General features: G+C 52.5%; 4 protein-coding genes across 4 annotated transcripts; 1 reads left to right on the top strand and 3 right to left on the bottom strand.

The window, feature by feature from the left end:
- Positions 1–320: 320 nt before the first annotated feature.
- CSUI_002307 (atp-binding cassette g family transporter abcg89) lies at positions 321–5,484 on the bottom strand (the record flags this gene model as incomplete). The annotated part of the gene is made up of 6 exons (XM_068062509.1): positions 5,268–5,484; positions 3,703–4,913; positions 2,769–2,906; positions 1,805–2,007; positions 1,005–1,135; positions 321–417 (listed from the first exon to the last, which is right to left on the bottom strand). Coding segments are annotated over exons 2-6 (945 nt in total), but the record flags the coding sequence as incomplete, so codon positions are not given.
- A 690-nt stretch (positions 5,485–6,174) lies between these two features.
- On the bottom strand, positions 6,175–12,681 carry CSUI_002306 (poly cid1 family protein). Its single transcript, XM_068062508.1, has 3 exons — positions 9,003–12,681; positions 7,139–8,024; positions 6,175–6,711 (listed from the first exon to the last, which is right to left on the bottom strand). Exons 1-3 carry the CDS (start codon positions 12,000–12,002, stop codon positions 6,353–6,355), a joined length of 4,245 nt encoding a protein of 1,414 aa, XP_067925523.1. The 5' UTR covers positions 12,003–12,681; the 3' UTR covers positions 6,175–6,352.
- Positions 12,682–14,766: 2,085 nt separating this feature from the next.
- CSUI_002305 (succinyl- -synthetase alpha scsa) lies at positions 14,767–19,611 on the top strand. Its single transcript, XM_068062507.1, has 7 exons — positions 14,767–15,408; positions 15,575–15,649; positions 16,299–16,433; positions 16,597–16,867; positions 17,522–17,683; positions 17,937–17,999; positions 18,176–19,611. Exons 1-7 carry the CDS (start codon positions 15,328–15,330, stop codon positions 18,394–18,396), a joined length of 1,008 nt encoding a protein of 335 aa, XP_067925522.1. The 5' UTR covers positions 14,767–15,327; the 3' UTR covers positions 18,397–19,611.
- CSUI_002304 (uncharacterized protein) lies at positions 18,980–21,255 on the bottom strand (the record flags this gene model as incomplete). Its single annotated transcript, XM_068062506.1, has 7 exons — positions 18,980–19,186; positions 19,273–19,817; positions 19,918–19,991; positions 20,102–20,163; positions 20,281–20,368; positions 20,465–21,134; positions 21,249–21,255. The coding sequence occupies 7 exons, from the start codon at positions 21,253–21,255 to the stop codon at positions 18,980–18,982; spliced, it is 1,653 nt and encodes a 550-aa protein (XP_067925521.1).
- Between the last annotated feature and the right edge of the window lie 599 nt (positions 21,256–21,854).

The following is a 21,854-nucleotide window of genomic DNA, read 5'->3' as shown; positions in this document are numbered from 1 at the left end:
CGCAACTTGTATGTTGCCTTATGTGTCGTTAACTCAGCCTAACAGAGCTATTGCCCCCCTACTACAACTATACTACCACCCTGGGCCTTGTACCCACCCGCTCCCCCCTCCCCCCGGCCTTCCTCCTCGTTCATGTTCTTTTTAGGCCTTCTATCGAAAACAATAGCAAGACAAGAGAAAAGCAGAGAGAGCATACTTTGTTGAAATGAGCAAAGACGCTCGAACTCGGCTGGTGTATAGTACATACGACTGTACGGCCTGCATCTGCCAGCTCTCTTAGGAGCGTAACGACTTGCATAGCCATAAAGGAGNNAGGAGTCAAGACCGCTTGTCGGCTCATCAGCAAAAATGATGCATGGATGCGTAAGAAGCTCTGTCGCGACAGATAAACGTCTCTGTTCTCCTCCTGAGATTCCGCTGGAGACAAATGAGAGAGCAGAGATCCGTGTATGTTATCGAAAATGACGCCTCACGAAAAGAACACAAGATGACGGAGGTAGAGACAGGCTAACTGTGTCTCGGGAGAGCAAGAGCGCGTCTCTATCGGTCACGGGGGGTCGTCTTTCTCTTTCTCTACATATATGGTCTCGGGATCGTTCACGCGTTCGAATGTAAACGCTACAGAGTCTATGAGACTGTCGATATTCGAGATACCGTGCCTCCCCATCCCTCCTGTCATTACACCGGAAAACCGCTGGTTGCTCTATGCTCCCCCAGAAGCTGCCATGTGAGTCCCCGAGTGAGAAATCTACAGCCAAAGACGAACCTATCTACTCCTGTAGGTTACATGTATATACGTATGTATGCATGTATAGCTTCTATGTATACCTATACATATATGATGTGCATACATATATGTATAGATATGTAAACTCTATACATAAATGTATGTATACATTTTATACAGATGAGTACACACCTCTGAAGAGAATGGAGACCCACTCACCCTTCCCTGCCCTCCCTCATCCCTTTGAGATAGAAAGACTTTCAAAGGAGATGCCTACTTGAACTGTCGCTGTGCAACGTTGCCTATCCTCGAATCTCGACATTTGGTTAGCCCCACTTTGTCAAGCATAGACCTGACAATCTCCTGACGTTCTCTCTTTGAAACAAACGGAGGTAATCGAACAGCAGCCTGCGGAGAGAGAGGGGCAACCCACATGGAAGAATGGAGGCGAGGAAAACTTGTCACAGCTACAAGATGGCATGTCTCTTGTCTACTCTACAAAAGGAAAACTCATCTAGTGTGCGTGCCAGCTGGAGATACAGAGAAAATAGAATCCATTCTATTGGGAATTCGTATGTGGAATATCTGTCTGTAGAGCTGAAGGGTGAGAGAATAACCAAAAGATCTTCTATAGAATGAAAGACGGAGGAGTCATATAGAACCTGTCTCTGAGTTCTGTATGGAACAGCTAATACAGGCAAGCGACTTTGTAGAAGGAAGGTCTCCTATGCAAAAAATGAGAAAGGAGAAAGAGAAAGGTTAAGACATGATCTCAGGGGGATATGATGATGAAAAGAAAAGAACGAATTCAAACAAGAGATGTGAACCCTCAGAGAGAAAACCGCTTCAAACAATCTCTATACTTGTTTCTAGGTCCTCCCCTCTTTCTGCTGTCTCTTAACATTTCTCTTTCCTCTTTTACATTCTCTTGCCATCCCTCTCTCTCCCTTTGAAACAACTCGACTTCACCCCCATGAAATCGTCTCCCTGCACATCTCATCTCCTCTCCCCAGTAGTCTCTCTGCATACACGAATGGAGTCTACAGCGCCACGTAGTAGCAAGAAGATCAGACAGACCTGAAAGCTTAGGTGCTCTTGGACGGTAAGAGCACCAAAGAACATCACGTCCTGCTGAACAAAACAGCTCAAGGCTTTAGAGACCTGCGGCGGCAAAGTACGTCCGTTGAAGTCTACGCGTCCCCCTACATTTTTTGTTATACGACCAGACAGCACATTCAGTAACGTCGTCTTTCCTGCTCCGCTGCTACCCATCAACGCCACTAAGAGAAGAATCGTCAAACACACACAGGAGGAAAGAAAAGTAAAGAAGGTCAAAGCTTAGAGGTGGGGATGTCCCAAAGAAGAGGTAGGACAAGAAGAGAGATCGCGACGGTTTCATAATGAGAAAAAAAAATGTAGACATCCAAGACAGAGGGTGTGTCTAGCTAGCTGATGGCTGCTCATGTAATTAGTGAGTAGCTGGACACGGAGATGACAACTCGAATAGAGTGTCTTTTTCATTCAGAACAAAGGGATATACATTATACAATAATGTAGGCGGATGAAGCATGTGAAAGTGTGGAGTGTATGAGAGAAAGAGGAAGTACACGTCAGTTGGGACTTAAACATCTTACAGAAAGTTGTTTAACATGAGGGGCATATGATCATCAGAATGCCTTCACATCCCTAGAAAACCTTCTAGCCTCATGGCAAATCCTCGACGAACTGATAATAGAACGAATACCGTGCCCATGAAGCAGTATATACATATATGTATAGATATGTATACATATAGCTAGAGAGTATATGGGTGCGGTCCAGAGTATACATGTGTAGAGGTACCGTAAGGCATTTATATGATAGTAATCAGATAAGATGAAGTGAAGGGAGGCCTTTTACTTTGAGATGAAGAGTGACGTGGCTGTGCTCCATAGTCGTGGTATGTCGTAGCCACTGAGATGGTCGACACATACGCACGTACGATCACCGGAGAACAGACAGGACATCTTCAGATGCAAAGGAATGAAAACATTCCGCGTACCACAATCGCCTGGTTTGAAGCATCCGTGAAAGCCCTCCAGAGAGAGAATGCGCTTCTGATCCGATGGTTTGATAGGCTTTCTGAAAAGCTTCTTAAACATTCTCTTGACGAGTCCATCGCCCGGAGTCACAATGTCCACTGAAATGAAGAGAAGACGATAGGACATATACAGATGTATGTGTTTTTACGAGTGGTACGTATGTGGAATCAGGTGGAGAGGACGTGTACACGAAGATAAACTTATGAAGACATATAAACATTATGCATCATGAGACAGCTGTTGGTTCTCTTCGTGTCAAAAATGTGAGACGGATGGCGAGGGGGCGCATTTCGTCGTAGAGCGAGAGCCCGGGTATACTATTATCCCTGAAGCCGGAAAAGAAACAGGTAGATATATTTTTCTGATGCGGCAATTTTTAACATCGTCGTCTTCTGCACGTGGAGTTGAAGATGTTCAGCTGTGTGTTAAGCGTCTCGGTTGTGTTGAGTTATACGGGAAGAGAAGAATGACTCCTAACGTCTCGTCTCCTCCGACGTCCTAACAGATGTAGGTAAATCAGAACTACGTCCAACATACATAGGGAAACAAAGTCCTCGAGGGGATAGGTGATGCTCTCATACAAGCTAGTCGAGACAAGGAGGGAAGTGGAGCTAACCTAGTTCTACAGCTATACGGTCCTCGAGATGTCACGAAACACTTAGCGGGTGTTTAGGGGATATATACATAAAGATGTGTATACATAGAGTTATACTGCGGTGTACTCAAGTGTTTGCCATCCATGTGTCCCCACATCGTACGAACAGACGCGGGCACACGAGTAAGTAAGTCAGTACGTAGCCAGAGATACATCCTTCATGTGTCTACATGTGAATGCAGTTCAAATCCCACGACCTCGCACGTCCATCCGTCTTCAATGTAGAGAGAAAGACATACCCGTGTTATCTGAGAAGTCAAGAGTTACAGGGGGCAAGGAATCAAAGACATCTCGGCTCCGGAAGTGAGGGTCTCCAAAGAAGAGTTGATCTGGGCTGCTGTGCAGGTCCGATTCCACCAGGGAAGAATGATGCCCGTCTATTGTGCCCTTCAAGTTTCGATTCCTCAGGGGGACGCCTTCTTCCAGCAACTTTGCTTGGTCTGAATGAAGCCACGACACCCACGCGTCTTCGCTTTGTCGGGGACTATCCGATTCGGCTTGCCCGCGTCTCTTACTCTCAATCTCCAAATTCTGAACAGGTGCGCGGCCTGGCACCTGTCCAGTGAGAGGGATCGCCTGGTAATTGGGGTTAGAATGAGGCTCCATACCGCTCATTGTCACAAGAGGACCACTCACGGGCACGGAAGGAGAAGTCCCGGGAGAAACAACACTAGACTACCTGGGGGGATCGGCACAAAACGGGGTGAGACAACAGGGACAGTGTGTAGTACTGGCGGTAAAATGAACACAATGCCAAGCGAATATCTGAAGGCCTTTGGCTGCCGAATTTCGCTCTGGCCCAGGTTAGGTAGAGGATCGTGAACGCCGCACCCGATCTCGTTCGCGGGGACCTTATCAGCTACACAAAGCGATGTTGTAGCGTAATCGCTACGAGCTGGAAAAAGCAAATAGTCTGGTAGTCTTTTCTGCCACATTAGAAGTATCGGCGATGAAACCAAGGAGAAAAACACACGACCTCCTTTCGTCCTGTTGCGCTGCCGACTCATCAAACAGTCATGAGTCGTAGCTAGACGGAGACTCCTCCTCGGGCAGCCAGTGGCTCTCAGCGTAAAAGGGACCCACACGGCAGACCGACTAAAGTCTGTTGTTGCTTCGCTCTTTAGGAGCTAGTAAGGAAGGAACGAGGGGCACTTCCACGTTGCAACGCAGGCCCTGGATCTCCGTGTGCGCGGTGGCCCAGCAGAGACCAAGACATAAACGGCACGGAATCCGTACCGCGTGCGGGGACGGGATTACCCGACTAGGACGGGAAAGCGGGGACCCTGAAGCGAAAAAAACAGTAGTCTAATTTTCGGGTAGACACCTGAACTGTACGCAACGCCCCGTGTGCATGACGATCACCGTCGAGCGCTTCCCTCGCGTCGGCTGAAAAAAAGCGAGAAACTTCCAGGCGAACGGCAACGGTCTGGCAAAAGAGATAGGGAGCAGCCTGCAAAAAAAATTACAAGGAAAAACACAACGCGGGGGAACCAACGGGTGCTTGGAATAGGGTCGCTTGCTGGCTGGCGCTGGACAACGATCCCCTTCGTGCTCCGGCCATAGCTGCGTAAAAAGCTCACAGGAAATACGTCGAGCGTTCGCATGTACCCCCGTTGAGTCGGACAAGCTGTACCACGGGCCGTACGAAAACTGTCCCCTCGTCCTTCCTTGACACACCAGGCCCTTTCGAGGTTTTCCAGTAAGCAAGTAGTGGAGTATATGATGTCTCACTCGGGCCTTAGTACCATTCGGCTTCCACTGCCGCACACTACCACATCCTCTAGTGAAGAAGAAAAAAACTGACGTTGCATTTTACCGCTGGGCCGCGGGAGGCCGCCCGCGGTGCTCCCAGGCCGCTTCGAGGAGTTCCGTAGTGTTCGAGAAAAGGCAGAACCAGGCCTTCAACTGTTTTCTTTTGCTTCTCTCATGTAACAACCCGCGACAGCGTTCCAGTGAGGCAGCAGGAGAAGCGATTTGTACGCTGCAGATGCACCCCCTTGGAGATGGTTGTCTGGTGTTCTTCACACTAGCACCGAGCTAGGGTACACCCGCCTGTCTCCTTTTTCGGGGTCCCTTGGTTCCCGCCTCCGCATAATGACCTGCAAAAGTGTTGAGCAATCAGAACTCACATTTCCTCAATCTCTGAGGAATACTAATTTCTTGTAGCTCAGCCGGGCTTACTCGGCAGGTCCTGTAAAGCCCTGGTAGACGCCTGTGTTACTCGGTACAGCACAGCTCGACGCTGCACTTCTCGCGGGCGAGGACTGCCCGCGGATCCCATCCGTAACATAGTTATGCCGGCAAAGGCGCGTGCGCTACCCCTGCCATTAACCGGGGAGTTGCTCCAGCTGCGCTACTCTGATCCGCCGCATTGGCAGTGCTGGCAACAAGTCTGTAGCCTGTGGAAATCTCGTTACGTTCATTCCGACGTCAGGAACCTGGGTGGAGGTGAGGAGCCCAATGTGTTGGAGAGGAGAATGGTGCCAATGCGTCGGTCCCCAGGGGCCGTCCTTGGTGTGCGGAGCACGGGAGGAGTGGTCCACGCGCGCAACGACATAAAACTGCGAGCTGTAGTGTTTCTACCAGGGTGGTAGAAGGGCTGCACAACTTTCCAAAGAGGGTGACTCAGAATTTCCCAGTGTCAGCGGCAGAGCACGAGAAAACAAAGGTCCTCGCAAACCGTATTGCCGAACATCTTCCCTCTAGAACTGCGTTGGTCGCAACTTGTGACAGCGACTTTGGCTGTCATTCCGACTCTCTATTCATCTTGACAATCTAGGTCCCTCATCATCTCCCTCGTCGCTCATCACGGGCAACAGGTGCAAAATGACTAAGCAATTCTTTCCCTCTTGCAGCCACCGCCTACCCCGGAACGCTGCCTCGTCCGCATCACAGACCACGGAATGCTTCTAAATGGGCACAGCAAGCGTCTTCGTTGCTTGTATTCTCCCCACCCTGTTTTGCAAAGCGTCCAACATCCGACAGTTGCCTAAGAATATCTTTCTCTGCTGTCGCATCGAACGGGCAAAACAGAGCCTCGACGGCTCGACGCGCCTGTGCACCGTAACTCGCTCCTGTAGACGATAGGGCTGGCGGCTTCGCAGCAGCGGCTGCAAGCAAATGTGTGGCGCGCTTCAGTTCATAGAACAGTCGGTCTTGATTTTCGAATTTGGGTTCCAACAAATCCAGCTCTCGGAAGGGGTCCTCCACGACAAGCGTGTCGAACTGGACAATGTCTTTTTTCCTACCTGAGAAAGTGTACCACAAAGGAAAGTTGAGTAGCTGCCAGGGCCTCCGTCACTTCACCTACTCCACTCGGAAACAACCATGTTCTGTCTTTTTGCAACCATTTCAACAGCAGTGCTAGCGACGCAGGTCATCTGCCTCTCTCCCCTGTGTAACTTCCCCTGCCACGAAGTACATGCTGAAAGTCCGAGGCGCTTACAGCTCCTAGTCCTGCGTCCCTGCCCGCCAGCGGACCAGCTTGCAGAGCTCTACAACTCGAGCACACGAGGCTTGCCCCCTTCTCGGACCATGTTACCTCTAGTAAACCAGTTCTAACGAGACTACTTACTTCTCGGGTAACGTATCTTCCTAACTGCAACTAGAAATGCTCTTCACAGGCGCGTACAGGTCCGCGGCCGGCGACGAGCGTGACAATACCGACCGACTCACCAACTCTCTTGTACTTCTCTTGGAAGAAAAGACGATTAGCATTGCTAACCCGTTCCCTTTCTTTCAACCAGCGCCTCTGATGTAGCACATGGGGATACTCGGTCTCCTCCATTTCGAGAAGTGCCTCGAGAGCAAGAAATTCCATTGCAGGAGTGAATTGAGCGCCTCCGTGTTTCTGTGCGAGAGCTTCAATCGTCTTCGGCTCCCCGAGGAGACGTCCACGAGTAAACGCCTCAGAAGATAGACCTAAGCTGTACCAATGGTGCTCATGAACGGGCACGGCAGTTTGCTCGTTCACCCAGAGGTTGAAGTCGAGTTTGGAGAGAAAAACGCCGTCACGGAGACCTGGAAACGAGGGCCACAAGCTGGAACCCTTCAATGCGTCTGTGTGTTTACACTCTGCGGCCTGCACTTGTGCTTCACATGCAGCGGATTCCCCTGGACGTCTTGCACCCGCCTGGCCTCCCGGAGGGTCTTTTATAGCTTCTCGGAATTCCGGCTCTTTAATTATAGAGTGTAAGAGCGGTGACGCAGGAGGGGCGTTATACCGAAGTGAAACAACGTGAAGGTAGGGGTTGAATTCATAAGCATAAAAACGGAAAAACTCATAGAGCAGCTCCGCAAGGCTCGAGCCTCCATCAGCGACTGTTGCCTCGAAGATGCTCGTCTCTGGATCTACCACTCCCGTCCCGGGGTAAAAAGTGGCACCCGACGGCGGCGGAGGCTCCGAAGAGATGTGGCGATGTTTCTCGGACCTCCAAACACCTCGCGAGAGGGCCTCCGCCATCCTTGATTTGCGGACGTCGGATCGGGGAACCCAGGGATCGAAGAACCAACAGTTGTCGACTCCGTTCCAGAACTCCAGTGCTGGCCTCTCCATGTTCGCCTGTAGTCACACCCCGAAGCATAGCAGGCTGTCACTGGCATTCAGTGACCACTGCTTGCAGATAGCCCGCTGTTTCACACCGTGTAAGCAAACCAAACGAGCAGTCTTCAGCTTGGACAAAAACACGAAACTGGAATCTCTCATGTGGCTGGTTCGGACGCGAGGAGGACTGAACGCTTTGTTTCTTCTGTTACAACACAGACTTAAATACCCACGATATAGAGCCGTCCATACATAGGTCCCCATAGAGATACATACGCATGCCATGTGTAGATGAAACTCTCTATGGGGTCGTAAGCACGTTGAAGTGATTTTCTGTCCAAACAAAGAAACAGTGAACCATCATGGATTTCTACACGTAGCCTTAGGATAAGCACCACTCTACACTATGAACAGGTATCCGAAGTGTGCACCTTCTTGATCGTGCCTGAAGGACCGCAGAACTAGGGAGACTTCTTTTCACATGCGTCCGCCGCCATAGGCCGCTTCAACACAGAGTACGGTAATATCTTGTGTATACCCCACCGAGGCTCGCACCCTACGCGCACGGCCGGTGATCGGCTTCACTTGAATTCACTGTGAGGCAAATCACTTCACAGTCTGCTTCGTGGCAAAGTCATCGATCGGCGTCGCGTTTGTTGCCTTCTGCGTAGAAAATCTTGACTAATACACAAAATCACGGCCCATCATCTGGGTGTGAATCCTGGATGCACATCGTCATGTGTATGGCGGCCTCTGCAAACACTAACTGCACACAGAACGATAAGCAGAAAGCAGATGACTGAAGCGAACATCGGGCTGCTCTAAGGAGGCCTAACGCAACTTGAGGCTGCATGGCTTTCAGTATCAAGAAGCTTCAATACACTCACACGCTACGTGGGGCTACACACGGTCTCTTGGCATTACAGCGAAGCGGATAAGTGGCATGTGACGGGCTCAGAGACCGCCCGTGTGCTGTCTGCTGCATCTCCGTCTCACCCACTCAAGCACAGAGGGCGGCGGCCGTAACAGGTTTATGATGATGGGTTTCTCTCGGCATGCAAGAAAATGGAACGCCAGAAGAAGCCATGCGTAGGGCGAAAGGTATCCCTTGTAAGCGTTCGCAATTCCTCGCCGACTTGCCCACAGCTTCACCGACGCAGCCAGGGCGAATCCTAGCGGTTTCTGACCGGCAAGGCAAGAGATATACCTGGTATTGAGGATACCTAAACGATTGCTGAAGGAAACCTCTACCTTCACGACTTTCCAGGACCACCCTCTACGAGTACGTGATGCGGGGGGGTCACGGGACTCGGCGTCGTATTGTGATAGATCTGGTGTTGAGAAAAAAGTAGAAGTTGGGGATTGTGAAGCAGTTGATACAGAAGTCCCTATATCCGAGTCACTGCTCTGCAGAATGTTACTTTCAGAAAGTATTTGTGAGGAAGATCGGATGCCAGAAGAGGTCAACACAGCGTTCTGTTCAGCGTGCACACACGAAGACGGCGAAGAAGAGAGGTCAGACCAGGTACCATAGAGAAATTCAATGCGACAGATAGGTACCCGTGCCCATGAAATTGGTTCCACAGCGACGATCTTCAGGCGGGGCTGGTGACTTTTCTCCGCGGTTTGTCCGTGGGCAAGTCGTCGTGCTGCAGCTTTGCTGTCATCTGTACTGCATGCGCCTTTCTCTTCTTGCCATTCTCCGACGATGTCATCTTCAACATTCTGGGCTAGACGTATTCCGTCGAACACTTCTCCAAGCAGCCGCACGGCACCTTCAGCCTCAGAGAACTCTGTTTCGTGTTCGTGCCAAGAAAGCATGAACTTCCGTAAGTCCTCTTTTCTTTGCGCTTCCCCACTCCGGGAAAGAAAACTGGTACACTGCTGTCGCCTCAGCTCTTCTCCCCCAAGTAACACACAAATGTCCACATCGCTGCCCGCAGTGCAAAATCCGTTGACTGCAGAACCAAACTGCCACAACCAGACACCGCAATCGTCTTCGTCATCGTCACTATCACGCACTGTACTGGAGCTCCCGTTCACGTCCTTCCCTTCGGGAGCAGTATCGATATCACCACTTGCCCCCCGGCTCCTCGTCTTCACATCTCTCCCCCAGACCCACCGACTTACCGACGCAACGAAGTCCGTTGCAGCGGCCCGCGCTTCGTCGTAGCGCCTTGACGCCGCCACTTCGTCTAGAAGAGAGCGCGCCACATACTGCCCTATAGGCTTTGTAACGTCATCGGTACCTAGATTCCTCGGTAGGCGAGCAGCCCCAAACGATTGAAGCAATGCACTGGCATGATAATATCTCAGAGCTTTTCCAGCGCCGGGAACGCAGCCTGCAGCGCTGTGTCCCCACCGCTCTCCGCACTCTCGGATCAGCGTGTCCTGAAAAGTACCATATACCGGTGCGCCGCTCTTCGTTTCAGGGCTTCTCCCATGCGTCTTCAGTTCACCCGTATCACTGCGGAAACCTTCCATGAACTGCTGCTGCAAAGACTGTAGGCTCCCTTGTCGGAGCCCTTCCCCGGCTTGAAGCACCCACAACAAAGCTGTGATCTTCGGGCTGGCTTGGCTGCTATCCCACTTCTTATCAAAAATGCCCTGTCGGCTGGCATCATTCTTCAAGCCTTCTCCACGGATTGGGGCGGAGGGCTCCTGCGGGAAGGGGAAACCAAGAAAATTCCCTATGGACCTACGATGTTGACAACGTAGCAACAGCAACTCATACCGATGTAGGAAGTGTATGAGAGAATCAAATGACTGTGCGTACTGGGCGGGGAATATAAAAGGAAAACGCGGGTCACGCCACACCATCAGCAACGACGGGAGAAGCAAGGAACGCATGCCGAAAGGGCGTAGCTGAGCGTCAACGCTACATTGGGAAGAAATCGGAGAAAGAAACCCGGTATCATCAAACAGCTTCTTCAGAAATTTTCCGAGTACAACTCTCTTCCCGGCGCTGTGGTACGGGCAAGCCGGGCGTCTGAGCGCACGGTCAAACGCGCAAGAGCAGCACGTGCAGCAGGCTGTGATGTCTTCATGATTAATATGGACCTCCCTTCTCGGCGCAATTGTGGGAAACGCATTCGGATCGTCAAGTAGCTGGTAGATGGGAGCCCAGATGCGAAAAAGCAAACCACAAAAGTAGGTAAGGCACAGGCGAGGGAGCAGATACTCGCTTGTCTCGATGCTGGAGTGGGAAGTCGCTGAGCAACCCAAAGACGCAGTGAGCGTCTTTCCAAAGACGAGAGAAGACTCACATGCTGCTGCAATAATCTCAGGTGCCGGCTGTGTCGCGTGAGTCTGTTGGTGCAGGCTAACAGGTGTGCATACGTCCAAGATGCGGCGGAGAAGGGCGGACAGGAGCCGATCAACCCACGTCGAGAAGCGATATCGAAGAGCATATTTGACGGAGTTTGTCTTGGAGAGTAGATGCAGTACGTTGCAGATAGCGATGTCATTCAGTTCCCAGTTTATGAGCCGGTAGACGGCGTGCCAGGTACTGAATCTCTCGCCCAGCCTCTGCGATCGCCTCGAGGAACCGCGCTGCTTTGACTTCAGCTGACCCAGTTCGGTAACCTCTTCTACCAGTTGTGCAGCCCGTCTGGGGGAAAGGAGCAATGCCGGTAGCACGCGTGATTCCTCCGACGGAGTCATGGTATAGCCCACGTACACAGATTTCCGGATAGAGGCGGGGTTCACCAGCAGCGGGTACGAATCTTGTAAAGAGACTTGCGATGGTCGAGACTTCCACGTGCCGGTTCTCGACGCGCCAGGAAGAAGCATGGGAATGACTCTCTCCGCTTCTTCCTGTAGAACCTGCAAAGACGCCTTGAGAAACCGCTGTAAACATCCGGGTGTAAGTGTTTGCTGACCACCGCAACAGCAGCAGCAACAGCACGTCACCCGTTGGCCAGCGTTGTCCTGCAACGCCCTTAACAAATCCTGACAACAAAGGAGTCCCATTGTCGCTCGTCTGTGAAAAGGCATCAACAGTGGTGTGACGAGACAGCGAGCCTACAAAGGAGACGTAGGCACATATGTAAGTGGAGGGGCACACAACTCAAGGGCAAGGCATGGAGGCGAGCTAAACATTTAGCGAGTACAGGAGGCATCGTTCGTGACTGTGATCTTCGGCTCTCTTCTGCGTGGTTCCTGCGCGCAAACATGTGTGCTGGTTTCCACCTTCGGAAAAGTGCGCAAGACAGCATGAGGCTCCAAGCGGAAAAACACTGTCGCATCCGCACGCAGTGCAAAGTCAGCAGAAGGGCTAGTCCGAACAGACTTCCTCTAGTGCACTCTCGTTCTCAGGCGTTTCGCACCTCCATTGAAGTCCAACAGCGAGACAGCATGCATGGAGAGACACGGCGACAGCGTGTCTAGCAATGAGCGGTGTTTACAGGCTGCGTGGGAGACCGTGGCCAGTGCCAGAAAAGCCTCGAATATCGCTGACAAGGCCAATAAATTGTTGCCGACGAATCAAAAAAAGATAAAATGTAACTTAAAGACATAGTGAAAACGAGTTAGTACAACAGTCCTCACGTTGAAATACGCCTCTCCAAAGGCCGGCCGTTTTCTGTTCTGCGCGTGACCGACTGTCGGGCAGACCGAGAGCTGGGACAGCAGCTGCCTCGGCATGCTGTCACGAGAGCCTAATGAGTGCACAGCGAGTCCCGCCGAGCGGCAACTGCTGCGGGAGACACGCTGCAACAACCAGAAACCCTCAGCTAAGTTCTATACCTCTGTTATCTACGTGACGGGACTTCTTTCGGTAGGTGCTTCGTGTTGGGCTGAGAGGTATTGCCCCGCCCTCTTTTTGAGCTTGGTGAAAACTGTGACAGAGCACACCAATAAGAGTCGGACAGCAGTTGGGCTCGGGGGCGCGGTGAAGCTGACGCCCGCTCTCCTGGTCCGGGGGCACCGCCACGTACAGGGTTCCGCGTGTCGAAACTTAGTTCGAGGGCGGTGTTGAAACCCTAGGCAGGCTTTCTCGAAGGGCACCGCGGCCGCAACCCTTACGCAGCACGTGAGAAAATGGACGCCTTTCTCCCGGAAAGGGGACAACGGTACAGAAGTATTAGGAAAACCGACATATCCACTACCACACCGTGAGGGGACAGCGCGTGTCCTGTCGAGGTGGGCAACGTGATACTTACCGTGAAACCGGTACGCAAGGGCTGCCAGCAGCTACCGCCTTATCATACGCTATGATGTGTAATCGCGATCTACGCTTGCGCACAGAATTGGATGCCCGTATTCACGCCGTGAGACCTGCGTCTGATGCAGAAAGCGTGCAGCCGGCCCGTGCGTTGTGCAATTGCACGTCCAGAGGTCCCAGGTTATAGCCACGAGCGTTGAGGAGGCTTTACGGATACGCTTTTGTTGGACTCTGACTTTCGGGCCAAGCATTTCTTTTCTTCGAAATACACTCCGTTCTCAGCGAACGCCTGGGATAACATTACTAATAAGACTAGTATCAGGTTAGTATGTGTCCCTCGAAGCAAGCAATTTGCGTAACTTTCGCCCCATTACGGGCGATACCAGACGATGGCTCGAAGGCCAGTGTGCTGCGCGCTGCACACCATCGGACACCGGTAGATAGGTTCACCGCTGCCCCAAATTGCGAAGGCAGCTTGCCTTCAGGGCGTCGCACTACGGGAACACTTCCACCTCCAAGAGAAGCAGACGTACGCACAGAACCGGCACTCCATGTTGTTGGGGACGTTCGGAGCCCCGAGCTCGCTCCCGAAAGTCACTGGTTCCACTGGAGTGTACAGCTCGGCTCTTCCATCAGAGTTGGGCAACTGCTAGCACTGTTTCCATAGAGACAGTTGTTTCTGTAACTAGCAGAATAAAACTGAGTCTCTGGTCCTTTGTCTGCTTACGGCGTCTCTCTCGCCGTCGGGGAACGTCCGCTCCACTCGGAACCAGTGTACACTCTCCGCCGTAGCCCAGTGAGCTCTCTAGCTTTTGCGAGCATATCAGCCGGGACCAGACACTTGTCGCGTGTTTGCATCTCGGATTCGTCTTTGCTCCTGCACTGTTATGTATTGTTGCTCATGCAGCCACTGATCAATCCGCAGCCCTAAACCCTCAACGCGGATTTTGAGCTTTGGCGCCACCCCAGTCGGACGGTGTGGCAGGGCCCCCCCATTAAAGCACGTAGAAAGCAGCATTGCAGAAGAAGCCCCAACGACGGCTGCTGAGCAGTTCTTTGACAACGTTTTATCTGTCACAAACCCCTGTACTGTTGCAAGGGATGAGGGGAGGAAACTCCTGAAAGGAGAAGAGGGGCGCACTCGTTCTTTCAGACCAGGCAGCAGCTCGATAAACGAACACGTCTGCGGAGGAAGACAAGAGAGGTAGAAGTCTCTGAATGGAAGCGTGGACGGAGGTTTACCAGCCAACATCACAAACCGGTCAGGAGGGTATGGGCACGTGCCGAAGCTGTAGGGATTCGTCAGTGAGGAGCCGTCAACGCCATCGTCAGGGTGTTCTGTCAAAACGTGGCAAGCGGGTCTCTTTCCCTACTGGTTATGCGCTCCCCTCCCGGCCAATAGCGAGTCACGACGGAGCCAAGGTAAGTCGTGGGCGTCGTGCAGCCAGAGATCTCTGACCCGGTGTCTCGAGTCCGGGGTGACCGAGGAGTCTTTAGGCGGTTTCGGGGGATATGGAGACTCCTTCTGCCGAGGACTGTCCATATGTCCCGAAACACTGCGCCTTTTGCGGCGTTCTCGCAGCGGGTCGGGGGGGGCTGCACTCGAGCTGCAGTGTGAAAGATAAGGCCGTACGATTGCCGCTGGCTGGAAATCGCCTTCACGTACGAGTATTCCCGGGTGTTCACGTGACTGTTTGGTGTGATACGCTTGCGATGGGCGAACGAACTCTGTGACGGATCCTGGGGTTCGACCAGCACCACATTTTTGGCAGGTAGACACTCTTCTGTCGGGTATGGCGTCGGAGACCTCCAATGGTGGTGACGGCTTAAAGACGATGACCAGGGCACGACGGCAAAGCTGATAGTTCGCTGCCGTTTTCTTGTTTTTACTTCCTTTCTAGTGATCTTTTTCCGAGCCTGTTTGGACCCCGCCAATTGGTACGCAGGACGGTTTTCCTCAGTGACGAATGCCCTCTTTATCGTTTACAAAGCGCACGGGCGTCTGGGCAAAGCCGCTCTTTACAGTTGGTTTTTTTCTACTCAAGGTTTCGCCTCTTCCAGACAGGTTTGCGGTGGATACTGTCTTATTTCGGCTGTGCTTGTGTTCTCCTGATCCTTCGTCTCTTCATTGTCACCGTCTCGACCTTTCTCCACGAAATGGCAGCCGCATGCGCGTTGCCGTTTCGACGGACCCTTCGGGCCAAAGGCCTTTTCCGCCAGCTGCAGCATGATCAACACGTGAGTCCGGTGCTCTTGAACGGCGATTCTTAGGATATGGACTAGAGGAGTACTTCACGACTGTATACGTCTTTAGTCCTCAGAATGCATTGTGTCGCTGTGTACCCTTCGGGGGGTACGTCCTGGGTCAACAAAGTGTTCTTTCGTGTGTAACCGGTACTTGCAGCGGTGGTCGTCAAGTGCCCGGGTGTTCGTGGACAAGAACACCAAAGTCATTTGCCAAGGACTTACTGGCAAGCAGGTAGGCTTCTTCTTTCGGGCAAGGGGTCACTGCGACATAAGAAACTATATGCCGTGTGGGATATCAGATTTGTCAGTACGCTTGGCTTGTCATCGAGTGTGTTTCGCGGCGTCACGTGGTAGGCACTCGTGAGGCGTGCGATGCCGTGATTGTATGCGGGTTTTGTTAGCGTAGTTAACACACCCTCTCGAGCCTCATCTCTCGTTGGAGGACACAGGATTCTCCGTGACTTGCATGCGTGGATAGACCAGTTCTTTTGTGCCTGTTGTTCTGTCCCCTTGTCTTTCCGACTGATATGTTGCTGGCTGTGTTGCCACTTCATTTGGGTATTTTCTCCATATGGGGGACATCCGCTGCCATGTCGCGCCTAACTCAGCGTTTGACTGCGGATTCCTCAGTTGTTGCTGCCTTGTGGTCGAATGCCAGAGATCCCGATCAATGCGGCAACAGGTGTCAAATATATGAGACTGGCTGGGGCTGTGGGTGACACATTCGGGCGGAACTTGCAATCCGCACGCGTTAGTTTGGACAGATGAGGTATGCGTTATCCCAGGAAAGACAACTCGGTGTGTCTGTCTTGTGGCTGAAGGTTTTCGCCTCCCCTCATTTTCTGTGTTTGCGGTGACACTCTGAATCTGGATGCGTTCAGGGATCTTTTCATACCGAGCAGTGTATGGCATATGGAAGCCAGTTCGTCGGTGGTGTCAACCCCGCGAAGAAAGGAACAACATGGAAGTCGAGTGACGGGCAGTTTTCTCTTCCCGTATTCGAGAGTGTTAGAGAGGTAATTGCTTTTGTGTGTCTCGGCCTGTGTTGTTCCCCAGCTGTTCAGCTTGCCACTGAATATACAGAAGTGGCGCTGAGTCCAAGCGAGTCTGTTACTGTGGTTCGATAGCGCAAGGGACGCGTGCGTCATCTGGTGAAATCGCGTGTTTCCTTTTTCCCAGGCCAAAGAGCAAACAGGCTGTAACGCCTCGATGATTTTCGTGCCGCCTCCTTTCGCCGCAAAGGCAATCCTGGAGTGTATAGAGGAGGAACTTCCCTTGGCTGTTTGCATAACAGAGGGCATCCCTCAGCAAGACATGGTACGAGTGAAGCAAGCCCTCACATCTCAGAACAAGACACGTCTCATTGGCCCCAACTGCCCGGGTATCATCAAACCCGATGAATGCAAGATCGGAATCATGCCCGGCTATATTCATAAGAAGGGCAAAATCGGTGAGCAGATAACGAGCTAGGATTCACGTGTTTGGGGTAGCGCAAGACTCCAGCATTTGTTAGCCTAGAGTCTTCAAACTTTTTGTCCTCTTCTGTCTTGCTGTTGATGTTCACAACACGACTGGCCCCCCTGAAGGATGAGTCGGAAACGACTGCCATGCTAATTTGGATTCGGCTCGGGCGGCGGCTTCGGCAGTCGTATAGAGTCAATGAAAAGACATCGTGCCCCTCGTTCCAAGGGCGTTCTGACACGGGCGGCGTGGTTGTGAATGTGTAAACGCGTGGCTTACATATCAGCTCTTTTACGTGTAAGAGGTTCTACCCGCGACTGTCATCGGAGTCGCGCTGGTCTTCGGTACCAGTCACTGGTTTCTGGGAACCGTTTCGGGAGGACGACGGTCATGTCACTTCTTTTTCCACTTCGCGGATGGCCGGTAGTCGTTCTGGTGTGATCCGGGGAGTACCCTATGTTCGTGTTTGTGTTGCGTGCAAAAGGCTCTTCCGGGCATCTTTGTTGTAACCCAGCGTGCCCGCGGTGTTGAGGATGAAGTGCGGCTCTTTGTGGAGATCGCGCCGGCGGCTGATGCATTGTCGGCTGGGTTGTCAATCTCCAACAGTGGAAACACTTGCTGTTGTGTTGTATGTATCATACAGGTGTAGTCAGCCGGAGTGGCACGCTGACGTATGAGGCTGTCAATCAGACCACACAAGCTGGATTGGGGCAGTCCACCTGTGTTGGCATTGGAGGCGACCCGTTCAACGGGACGAATTTTATTGATTGTCTAGAACGGTTCATCAATGATCCGGAGACTAAAGGTAGGCCGATGTATCACGTGGGCGACTGTCAGTAGCGGATCGCAAACTGGCCGACTTTCTGATCAGCGGGTGGCGAGGGAGCGTCATTGGGCAGGGGTTAGCTGAAGGGTACCACAGCGTACTGTACGAGGGGCCATGTATAAGCTCTGCGATCGAGGTCTGATATGAAGTAAGAGAAACTTCTGCATTCAAGCTGTAGCATCGCCTCAGCCTGGTCTCATCAGGTGCATTGGAATGCGTGTCCGGCTGACAGGTATTGTTTTGATTGGAGAGATTGGAGGCTCCGCTGAGGAAGAAGCAGCTGCGTGGCTGAAAGGTAGGTTCGCTCAGTCGGTGCTTACTGTCCAAGCGGACCTGCGCTATACCGTGGTGGTCTGTTGCATCGTCGACCTAATGTTGCGTGCGGCAGTGTGCTTGTTCTTGGGAAGAGAGTTCTCAGTGCGCTGCAGGTGTGTACTGGGCTTCCGAATAGCTGCTGTGGGTATGCTGCAGAGCATAACAGGGAGCGCAAGCCGGTGGTGAGCTTTATCGCAGGGTTGACGGCTCCTCCAGGTCGAAGGATGGGTCACGCTGGTGCAATCGTGAGTGGGGGAACTGGCACAGCAGAAGGAAAGATTGCTGCGCTTGAAGATGCCGGCGTGCACGTTGTCAGGAACCCTGCGTCTATGGGTCAGAAAATGCTGGAAGTCATGAAGGACGCAGGCCTTCACTGAAAGCACTTTCGAGTCGATGATGGAGCCCCGGTTCATCGTCTCGCCTCCTTCGGTCCGCAGTACTCACTGGTGTTTTGTTCTACAAAGGAAATTGTGTACTGCAGCTCTCAATGAACTGTCCAACAATTCCCTTCCGTCTTTTGACTTCTGCCTTTCTGAATTTTAGCTATCGTCGCAATTAAGTTATCCTCGCAACCTATGATTGTGGTGCGGGCGAACAGAGGGCACGTCTTTTCCTCGGCGCACTGCCACCGTCCGCGGGTGTGAACGGGAAGTCTCCCTGTCCGACTGCCATGGAAAAGACAGCACGGGCAAAGAACCTGGAGACACGAGAGTTTCAGAAGTCTGAGAATTGCCGTTGGAGCGAAACGACACCGCCAGCGAGCACCCTCGTTCATGTTGGTCACGCACACGTACCCGGAAGATGGGTGTGCGCCTAGCGGGGGGGTACCGCTGACGCGTCGGTGGGACAAGCAGCAGATTCGAAGCCGGTAGCACAACGGCGTGGTAATCATCGCGTAGTCGGCGGCCGACGACTGTCCGAGTCGTGATACCGTTGTCACCTAGCTTGCACATCCGCGAGTTAATGTGTATCTACTGGGAGCGGAAGATAGGATACTACCCAGCCGCCTGGCCACGTAGGCATCATGTGGAGAGCTGGTTGGTAACAGCGTGAATTGCGCTGCAAATCGGCCTTCAGCTGTTCGAAGGAATCAGCCGATAGGGTCACTCTGCCGGCGCTTTGCATGAACTTCTCGCCTTCAAGCGACGCCGTCGGCTTGTAGAGAACCTGAAAAAAGGGAGCACAACATCGGCGAGATAAGCTGGTTCCCAGAGTCACGCATTCGTTCTCGGAAAGCTTGAGCGGCAGCTTACTTTCATTGCTCTGAGTGTTTTTGTCCGCCGGGCGTGGGCGATCACTTCTTCCTTTGTGTGGACAGTGCCACCGTCACTTTCTCCTTGGACAAAGACGAAGAAGCATTGCCTCACTACTATCTTCAGTGCGAGTGCCAGCGAGTCAACGCTTTCTGGCATTGTAGACGCGTTTTCTGTCCCGTCAGATTTGCCTGCATCGCGCTGCTCGATCGAAAAACGGTGGACGCCGGTTTTCCTGCAAAGACTTTCGATGTTCCCCGCGAGCAGGGACACGTCGCTGTATTGAGTAAAAACATCTGCTTGGTGGGTGTCCCTGTGTGGGGGGACGCATACCCTGTGTTTGTAAAAACAAAACTCCTTGATAATCTCCTTTTCATCAGGTGCAGGATCGCAGCATTTGTGCCCGTGGGATACCCGGGGCGTTGTCTCAGCCAAGGGCTGCTGCGACCTTTCCGGTAAATCCGTCTTTCCATACTGGTGCTTGGCCTCTCCGCACGTGGTGATAAAGCCGACCACTGACCCGCAGGAAACACAGACAAGCTTGTCTGCGCGCAAACGACAACACCGCGCATGAATGCAGGCGGTCGGCGAACTGGACTACGGGGACATGATTGAAGGAGGTCATACACCCTGAGGCGCACTCACCTGCGGCAAACTCCAAGCAGCTGCTGATGATGTCGGACGGGGACAATGCGATGTGAGAATCGCCAACACATATCCTGAACGTACACATATCCATTGTAGTGCCGGGGCGGTTCTCCGCTAAACCCTATCCTGAAGGTAGCTTGGTCGCCAGCGATTGTGCTGCCCCGTGCAGCCTAAGACTCACCGACTTGGCTTTGCCAACAGAGCGTCTCTCACGATCGAAACTGGTGCACACTCTTCACATGCCTGTACAGGGTCACAACGGCAGCGCGGCACCCTCCATGAGACGCAACAGCTAGCACGGAACGAGGCGACCTCAACTGAATAGCTTGAAATCGTGGCAAGGAGAAGCAGCCAGCTTACCACGACCTCGCTTATCTCTGTCCATAAGTGAGATGGCAAAGCGAGGACCTCCGGATTGTCTACGCTGGCCAACGCTTCCTTGCACTGCCTGAAAATGCGAAACGGGAAGAACGGAGACGGATACCAAACATTTCAAAAATCCAAACACGGACAATCTCCGTAGTGGTCTTTGAATCTGACTCACTTGCAGGTAACCCTAAACGGCTTTATTGACCGAAGAGCCTTAAGCTCACTTTGTTCTCCGCAGGACACAGGGGGAACTGGTTTATCAAGGGTCAGCGACACTCTGATGTGCGATCCTTCGACTCCCCCGGTCAGATGGAGTGTCCGAGAAGACAAGACCTCGAAACTTGATAGGGCACTGGGCAGCTGGAAGAAAAACTCTGTCGAAGTGTCTCTCGTATCGGATACATCTCGTTGGTTTTCTGTTGCCCTCGAATCCACAATGTTGTCGCCAGCCTTCGGCGTTTCCAGGAAGTTCCCACTGTCGGGAATTCCTCCGCGCCGATGATCGCACACTGCCCCGAATGCGCCGACGCGTAGCCGGAAAAAGTGCTCGCGTTCAGATGAGATGTGTTTGATGTGTATAGGGAGGTCTCTACTCGCAGAGCCTCTGTCGTCCGTCAGAGAGTCAGGAGAGGGTTCCTGATTTTGAGAATCTCGAGAACACTTTCCAGTTTCCGGCTGTCTCAAAGAGAGAGACGACAAGCTATCTGCTAAGCCACTTGCATCCTGTTCTCCTGCCGATCCGGCACTGTGCGTACCAGGAGCCCGGTGGGTCCCAGTGGGGACAAACAGGAAGGCGTTCGCCCGTCGGCTTGATGGGAAAAGTTCAATGACACACGACATCGGCTCTGAGGGCCAACACGCGCCACGAAGCGAAAGCCAATCTAAGCGGCCAGCACACTCGCTCTCTCAGCGCATGCGGTCCCTGGGAGGAGACAGCTGTGTCGATAGAAACCGCGCACTTCTCATATCCTCCAAAAGAAACCACGCTAGAGTTATCGCTTCGACAGTGGCTCAATGCGGGTGAATATCGAGCTGCTTGAAGGTCGGCCGCACTCTTAAAACCGGTTCTACTCCAGCTGGGCTCTGAACATGCAATAAGAGACTGCACTCCCAGATCGCATGCGTTTAACGAGCACACGCCTACCTTGCCGATGTGAATGGTTACACCACCCTCGCTCGGCTTCTCGACAACTTGCTCGAGTACCTGTAGATGGTAAGACAGCAATCTCGAATCTTGGGCTAGGTCTCACGTGCAAGTGCGGCTAACCTCCCGTTCCTCCTCCTCGACCGTGGGTTCTCCAGAAACCTCATTCCGCATCGCACCCTTGTGCAGGCACAAGATTTGCTCGGATAACGCCATCCACTGTCGGAGATGTTCTTTTTCTCCAAAACTGGGGTAAGGTTAAAGAGGTTTTCCTACCCATGCGTCCCGACAACTCTCGGTATCGCAGCTGTTTGGAGACGGCATGAACCTCTGCTGGCTGAGCCGTGCGGGGGCTAAAGAATTACCACAAGATTTCGGGTTCCTTCGACGCCGGCTTTATGGAGATACAGTTCGGATGGTA

Source organism: Cystoisospora suis (genome assembly GCF_002600585.1).
Source record: "Cystoisospora suis strain Wien I chromosome Unknown contig_979, whole genome shotgun sequence".
Classification (NCBI taxonomy): Eukaryota; Apicomplexa; class Conoidasida; order Eucoccidiorida; family Sarcocystidae; genus Cystoisospora; species Cystoisospora suis.
This window is presented reverse-complemented; position numbering and strand designations above follow the sequence as displayed.

Bases quoted from the DNA above. Each gene is read 5' to 3' on its own strand.
- CSUI_002306 (XM_068062508.1), bottom strand. From the start codon at position 12,002: ATGCCTTTTCACAGACGAGCGACAATGGGACTCCTTTGTTGTCAGGAT. The intron at 8,025-9,002 runs GTGAGACGGAGA...GTGTGACTACAG, and splicing joins CGCCCTCTGTGCTTGAGTGG to GCGAACATGGAGAGGCCAGC. The intron at 6,712-7,138 runs GTGAGTCGGTCG...ACACTTTCTCAG, and splicing joins AGAGAAGTACAAGAGAGTTG to GTAGGAAAAAAGACATTGTC.
- CSUI_002305 (XM_068062507.1), top strand. From the start codon at position 15,328: ATGGCAGCCGCATGCGCGTTGCCGTTTCGACGGACCCTTCGGGCCAAA. The intron at 16,434-16,596 runs GTAATTGCTTTT...CCTTTTTCCCAG, and splicing joins TATTCGAGAGTGTTAGAGAG to GCCAAAGAGCAAACAGGCTG. The intron at 17,684-17,936 runs GTAGGCCGATGT...TCCGGCTGACAG, and splicing joins CAATGATCCGGAGACTAAAG to GTATTGTTTTGATTGGAGAG.